General features: G+C 41.0%; 5 protein-coding genes across 5 annotated transcripts; 3 read left to right on the forward strand and 2 right to left on the reverse strand.

Annotated features, from left to right (window-relative positions):
• Positions 1-33: 33 nt before the first annotated feature.
• PHALS_03436 (uncharacterized protein) lies at positions 34-574 on the forward strand (the record flags this gene model as incomplete). Its single annotated transcript, XM_024717643.1, has 3 exons — positions 34-106; positions 185-345; positions 434-574. 3 exons carry the CDS (start codon positions 34-36, stop codon positions 572-574), a joined length of 375 nt encoding a protein of 124 aa, XP_024583122.1.
• Positions 574-1,826, reverse strand: PHALS_14933 (uncharacterized protein). The gene has a single exon (XM_036407130.1). The coding sequence runs from the start codon at positions 1,263-1,265 to the stop codon at positions 948-950; it is 318 nt and encodes a 105-aa protein (XP_036263386.1). The 5' UTR covers positions 1,266-1,826; the 3' UTR covers positions 574-947.
• A 1-nt stretch (position 1,827) lies between these two features.
• PHALS_03437 (protein tyrosine phosphatase) lies at positions 1,828-2,373 on the forward strand (the record flags this gene model as incomplete). Its single annotated transcript, XM_024717646.1, has 1 exon — positions 1,828-2,373. One exon carries the CDS (start codon positions 1,828-1,830, stop codon positions 2,371-2,373), a length of 546 nt encoding a protein of 181 aa, XP_024583124.1.
• Positions 2,374-4,052: 1,679 nt separating this feature from the next.
• On the reverse strand, positions 4,053-4,874 carry PHALS_03438 (ribosomal rna assembly protein mis3; the record flags this gene model as incomplete). The annotated part of the gene is made up of 4 exons (XM_024717647.1): positions 4,053-4,148; positions 4,216-4,401; positions 4,467-4,550; positions 4,761-4,874. 4 exons carry the CDS (start codon positions 4,872-4,874, stop codon positions 4,053-4,055), a joined length of 480 nt encoding a protein of 159 aa, XP_024583125.1.
• A 1,530-nt stretch (positions 4,875-6,404) lies between these two features.
• PHALS_03439 (uncharacterized protein) lies at positions 6,405-6,893 on the forward strand (the record flags this gene model as incomplete). Its single annotated transcript, XM_024717648.1, has 1 exon — positions 6,405-6,893. One exon carries the CDS (start codon positions 6,405-6,407, stop codon positions 6,891-6,893), a length of 489 nt encoding a protein of 162 aa, XP_024583126.1.
• Between the last annotated feature and the right edge of the window lie 411 nt (positions 6,894-7,304).

Here is a 7,304-nt window from a genome sequence, read left to right on the forward strand (position 1 = left end):
CGCTTCTTCGGCGGACAAGATGCTATTGATCAAATGCAGAACGTCTTGATAGACAGACCTGGAACGCAGCATCTGGCGTTTCGTATGGAAATGAATGGCATAAAGGGTCTCGAACACTTTTCCAAATCTTTTTCACCATACCATCTGTCTGATTTGTGGCTTAAATATGCCGCTTTCGCTCTAGATTGCAATTCCATTGTAGAAGAAAACGCGTCACACTTTCTTTTGCTTAATTTTTTCGAGCAAAAATATGAACAAATCAAAACATTGGAAAGATTTTTACAAGCTTACAAGGCCTACGAAGTCGAACCGAAAGCACCATTGACGCCAAACGATCAAAATCAGGTGAGTTAAACTGTTAAGGGTTTTGCCGCGAGGCGGAACGTCTTTATGCGTATCATATACTATTGTTCTCATCGTAATTTGATGTCAGGGGGTGGTGTTTCGGCTGAATCGAGAGGAGTCTGACCAGGAAATATTGACCAGAGAATCTCAAAGCAATTATTTGATATATAAATTTGCGAAAGATATGCTGAAGTATGTTCGAGAGCTTAAGGATCCAGGACTGTATTAAATTGAGGTCATATGCGTACTTCGATTCAATCAACTTCGTAAAATACTTGCTATGCGAGACATATATCACGTTTGATGCCTTAGTTTTTGTGTTCTTGATTGTTTTGCGTAAGCGAAGTATATAACTGTTCACAGCAAGGAAAACGTGCTCATTCACTCTGCTTCTCGGTCGATTTATTGATTTTTCCAGCTTGTCCCCACCACTTGACGAATGGCGCTCAACGGTATCTGCAACATGAAATTGTGGTTTAATGTTGATAAAAGAAAAATAATGACAATGAATGCTTTTGTAAAGAAACACACAGAAGAGGATGCAAAGAAGGAAGCATCGACTAGATGTTCATAGCCCACTTTAAAGGACTGGTCACATGTGATTATTGATTCATGCGCAGAGATTTCTTGATCTGCTTTACGTCACCCGATAATAATTTCTGCACGATGATGCCAAGGCAAGATAAGGTTATGTAGGCATGCATAAGCTTATTGAATTCTTCTTGCTTCGACACGTTAGAAATAGGCTGACGATAACCCATGCAAGAGATTAGAATAGACACAATCTGCATCTTAATATGATACGAAGACTTTTTTCTCTCGTGCTCCTGGTAGCTACACTCTTTTTTTCGTTCTGACTCTCCTGTTTCTTGTGGCTGCAATAATGGTGCAATCTTGTCGTTGTCAATGTAATCCAGCATTGTACATTTTGCTTGTCTTTTGACATTTTTAGGCTAATTTTTAGATATGATTACTAATGTACACAGAATTAACAAGAGGGGAAAGGTTCTTATCTTAAGAAATCATTTCATTTTATACCGGTAATACCGGTAGTATCCCACCGGTTTTTCAGTCGTGCTACAATTTACACAAAAATATTCCACATGACGTTTAATCGTCGCGTCTCTGTTGAATGGGTGCGGCGGTGGAGAATTTAGTAAGCGGACCGCCGGTGCGTTCATACCCATAATTTTGTCTATAATGACCACTCCCATATTGAAAATATGAAAAGCAAAAAGATGATAGAGATGATGCCGCCTAATATAGCAAAAGATGCGCCGCTGCGGAGCCTCACCGCCTATGCCGCCATCATCGCGTCTCTTCTTTTTGCCCATATTTGTCGACCTTCAGCCTCGACCCGTTTACTATTATGAATAGTATTAAGTTCTTGATATACTTTGTAATATTTCTACACAATTCAAAAATTACTGTGCTCAATAATAATGAACATGGCGCACTCCAATCAACTGACTGCATTTAAGTATGGCAAGTGCATTATTCGTGTGTCTAGGGAATATTTGTCGGAGTCCGGCAGGCGAGGCAGTGCTCAAAGGCATTGTGAACAAGAAAGCGGGTGCAAATGCAAGCTCCTTTCGAATTGAATCGTGCGGTACTGGAGGAGGCAATCCGAACTGGTACAACGTCGGTGGCTGGTCGTACCATGAGGGAGACTCATCGGATTCGCGCATGACGAAAGAAGCCAAGAAACGTGGCTATGTTATGACATCGCGATCACGTCCACTTAACAAGATGGACATTGATGAATTTGACTATATCATCTGCATGGATGACAAGAACAAAGCGGCGGTGCTGGAGGCTGCTATGGCCTGGGGCGGCCCATCATGTCGTGACCTCGCCAGGGACAAAATCTCAATGATGACCGATTATTGCAATACTTTCAAGGATGCCACTCGTATTCCGGATCCGTGGTACGAAGGCGGTTTCGACCACGTGCTTGATCTTCTAGAAGACGCTTGTGAAGGTCTATACAATCACCTGATGGCCAGAAATGAGCAGTCGAAGAGCTAACAAGAAAATAGAAGCAATTTTCAACGTCAATATACTTTATATAGTCGACTGAATTCGAAGGTTGCTATCGCTGTCGAAGGTGCCGTAGTGTAGCGCTGCCGCTATTTGGTGCTCCTCGATCAGTGAAGCAATGACCGTCATAGAGAACCCGCTTCCATTGAAATATAAATGAGATTTTTTGTCTAAACAGTGAGCGTCGTCGATCACTAAGATAAATTACCGTATCAAAGAAATCGATGCGTTTTAGTATTTATTTAATGGCTTGGACATCTTGACCGTCGTCTTCCAAATCATTTACCTTTATGGCTACAATTTTGTCACTCGGTCGAGGATGGTGTCCCAGCTTTCGTGTAAGGTAGCTTGTGCTTCTAGCTACGTGCTGAGTAGTGAAGAGCATTTGGATTATTATAATTGCAAAGGCGTTCCCTTTGCAGGCAGAAAGAATTGATTCAGTTTCCAAGTCTGTATCAACCTTCGTGCATTCACGTATGCATTGAACTAGAGCTAGTAGTAATGTGCAACTTGCGCACTGATGAAGAATATAAGCATGGTCGCGTGCTAAACGTTTTGCTGCTCAAGCAACTTCTTCTACATGAGCATGCAGATAATTTGCAATTATTGCTTGCCTTTTTTATTTGGATTTAGTATAACAATTGAGCTGCTGAAATCGCGGAGATGATGAGTCACTAGAAGAAGAATAAAGCAACATGTATTCTTATTGAGGTAACGCTTTGTTGGCATCAACAGCGATCATTTAAGTGAGGTTTGAAAAACATTGAACGTTTAATGAAGTCTCGAACACTCAACTTGTAATGATTTTTGGATAACAATAAGCGGCAATCACCTTCAAGTGCCGAAGCGAAATGGTACCAAATGATGATGATACTGGGCACAAAGCGATTCGGAGGCTTTTCAAGTTGTGAATATCGGTCAGTACGCAGTACAAATGCGATCTACAAGTTAAATAAATGTATGTAAATGATCAACAATCTAGTAGATGCCGACCCAGAAATCACCACTCATGTTTGCATGAAGTCCATCTGGGACACCTAAACAATCGATGAAGCCAGAAAGTAATTGCAAATTATTTGACTTTAGAGCATTTAAATGTCACTTGTGGGTTATGTCACATCCCTCAATTTATCATCGTAAGCTGCGCAAAGCCCTCAACACCTTCGTTTATTTTGTTGAAATGCCGACAGGCGATACAAGTTCGACGGGATGTTTGCCGCGTCTGGATAACGTGCGACCTTTTAATGAATCTTATCTTCCGAAGTCCTCAATCTTTGAGTCGTATACTGAGATTCACGCTTGTGTCATCTGGATCTATTCCCTAGAACTCATTCATGCCAATCTTTTAGGTTGCAACTTTTGATCCTTTTCCCCAGCATCGTACGAGCCGTCTTCATCAAAGGGTGCACTTGAAATAACCCGGATGACTTTCCACTTGCTTGTCAAACAACTTGCATGATTTCAATACCTTCATATATAAGTGTCGTAGAGACTACTGTTGATGTCGAAGTAGGGCGATGGAGGCAGATGTGGAAGAGAAGTGTCTGTTATCAACTTCATGCCCGAACATACACTTGACTTTCCGCAAATTATGAAAATCTAAGCTCATCGGTTTTCTTGATAAGATACGAGGAAAATAGCAATCAGGAAACGTCATATATTTCTAGTTACACATTAGCCTTCTTTAAATTCTTCTTGGCCGAACCAGCCAAGTAGTCGCTGGCGGATGAAACAGCTTTCGAGTCCATTGTTCCTTTTGTGCTCTATTACAAGTACAGCAATAATTAATGTCAGATCAAAGACTTTAAAACCAAAACTGTCAGCACATACCTTCTGGCTCAAAAACTTCTGTTTGAGAGCCTCAACAGAAGTAACAAGCTTGTTAATTTCTCGGGCTTCAGTCTTTTGTTTTCTGCGTTTCTTGTTTGTCTCTTTCTCACTCGGCGCGACGTATTCAGCCATCTTGTCAGCCTTACGCTTCTGAAGCATCTGAGCTTTCTCCTCGTGTTTCTTGGCCTTTTCAAAACTTTGCGCTCGTGCTCTTTCATGAAGTATTCACCACTCTCAATCTCTTTGTCTACCTTGTTAGCCGTTGTAGCCGGTGATAATGGTGTATACTCCTTCTTTTCACGCACCTTCTTGGGCTTCTTTGTCTGCACATTTTGCTTTTTGAACGAAGGCAAAAGCGATCCCAATTTTCATTTTTAAGCTTGGGGTCTTTAGCAAGCTCACGTTTTATCATTAGTCGCTTAACGTGGTCTGTATAAGGAGCAACATGCAAAATGCTGATCAATTCATGACAAGGATTTATGCATTGCGTAAAAGGTAAATTTTGCTCTATTGTACACTGGAAAGAGGTAAGTACAGTATCTAACCTGTAAATCGATTAGAATTTTATTGATACGATCTCCAATAAATTCGCTTGTCACGGCAGTCAATAAATTTGGCCGCCCCGAAAAAGTTGCTGATAAGAAAGACAAAGAGATCATATTCTAACTTTGAGCAGTCGAATTGCGGAGTGAAGAGCGCGATAAACAACTGCTCTCTATGATCCAACGGGGTCAAAATTCAGAGGATGAATCTATAAAGTCCTTTGCCGACTTTGCGTTGCTCCGCATGCTACAACGTCTTCAGATTATGTGTCTTGGGCAGCAATACATAGTCCACATATTGTCAAGTGTTCCACTTGAAACGGTGTCATTCGCCATTCAGAAACTCCATCGCGTGACAGTTTATGCCCTTCGGCAGCATCTTCAGTAGCAATGGTACTACTGCTAAATGATAACGAGGATATCTCTCAACATACTTTAGAACCACAACTTTACAGGCGACTGACCTTCCGCGACCAGCGAATTTTAAAAACATTTGCCAATTTTTTTTGTTCAATGGAAATCTATAATAGGTAATCTTTGTGTTTTTTGCCTTTTTTTGCAAGCATGTTCTCATGCTCGACGTATTCAAACGAAGTCAAGGAATAGAGTCCATGTCTATGTAGAAGTCGCTTTCAGAGTCTTTCTGATAATAAGGCAAAATATTGGCTGGCTTAAACTTAGAAGGCTACAATTACGGCACTTTTCTAGAAACCATTGGCCAGACAAATTATCAGTCTTTGAGCAAGCCCTACCTCCTTTTCAGATTTCAACTACTTTTGATGGTGCCAAGCATTCGGGAATATGCTGGCATGGTTGCAACAAGTCAGGGCAAAAAAACTTGTGAAGATGGCGGAAACACCGAGAATTGTCAAAATCAGTAAGTAATTTAATAAAAAAAATATCAATATTGTATTTGAAATGCAAGAAAACAGGGTTATAAATTATCTGAAACTTAGGTAATTAAGGCTCGTCGTAAACGGAAGCGAAAATAATACACAAGACGCAATAGCATTTAAAAGCTCTAGATGTGATTCATTTCTTCCACCGGAATTGGTGTTTAAAATACTTTTTTCTACAAAAGCTTGACAAAAAAAAATAATGACTATAATCGTTTAAATTTTTTGGAGCCAGATTTAACATCATAATAAATTGCGAGCATATTGGTCGGCGGCAAAAATTATTCGTTAGTGTATGTTGCTAAACGTCAGTGTGGTATATGGTTTTGTTCACGAAGTTTCGATTTAGCCTTACAGGTAGTTTATTCGTTGCACTCGTCCTCTCAGACGAATAGAATCTTACAGCCTAGTATAATTCAGACACATATTTTGTAAAGTATCAAAAGTCAACCTCGACAAAGGACCAAAATTTGTTGATTCTCCGAGAATCGCCGCTTTGAATGACGGAAATCGAAGAACGACTTGCTATCGAAAGCGCATGATACTTCTGTTGGAAACAAGTTAAGTCGTACTTAAGAAAACCAGGAGGAGTTATGAAACTCCCAACGATTCGAATAATTAGCTAGCTATAAGCAGAATACATTCACTTGGAAACTTACATTCAAACCTCCAGGTCCTTCCTTCCTTTTTGACATTTGCAGCACTTTACGCAGAGGTAGCGTATCGGGCCACCTATTTAGTTCAACAGGTTATGAGTTCAACACAACAAAATGATAATACTATTCACAATGTGACAGATAAGAAGGAAGAGCTCACTCCAGCAGAAGTATTGCGTGAAATGTGGGAGATGATGCTTCAGATGAAGGAGGAATTACAAGACGTGAGGATAGAAGTAGCATCAATTAGGTCTGATAACGGACAGCGTCATCAGCAGCCTTCCGTACTTGGAAGCGCTTCGGCAGAAGCATTTAGGAGTGTCATGCTTGAACGCATCAAGAGTCAATTCCAGCCTCACATGCCAGTATCACGTGGTTCAGCTCTGGGAGCACGAGATCGCCGTATGTCCTACGGTGAAATCGCTCGTGATGACGCGAGACATAGAGAACAGCAGTTTCAAGCGTATAGTGAGCAACAAGAAGCACAGGGAATGCATGCATTCCCACCACAGCATCAACAGCAGCAATTCGGCCCAAGGATTCCTACATTGAAGCAAAGGCTTGATTCCCCCTTTCGAGGATAAAGATACTTATAAGGGTTTAGGATCCAGTTTTGAGCTCTGGGCTTTGCAATTCATGAGAGAGACCAACATAGCTGTCACTCTTTCTGACTTTAAATGGCCAGAGGTAATCAAGGTTGATGTGTTAGGAAGCAAACTAAAAGGCACTGCAGCCGATTACTTCCAGAGAAGAATCCATCAATGGTGGGGTGAAATTCCCTCATTTGGACATGCTATTGACCAACTCATCAAGGCTTTTGCGTGCAAGATATCAACAGCCCAAGCTACAAAGATTTTACTAGCAAAAAAGGAGAAATTCAGATAATGAACAGAACATTATTTGTACCTCACAGCAGTGTCAGCTGTGGCAGGTGGATGAGACGACCTAGTACTAGAGAACATTGTGAAGTTCGCATGCCCTGAGTTAAAGCAGGT

This window comes from Plasmopara halstedii (assembly GCF_900000015.1).
Source record: "Plasmopara halstedii genome assembly, contig: Scaffold_2364, whole genome shotgun sequence".
Classification (NCBI taxonomy): Eukaryota; Oomycota; class Peronosporomycetes; order Peronosporales; family Peronosporaceae; genus Plasmopara; species Plasmopara halstedii.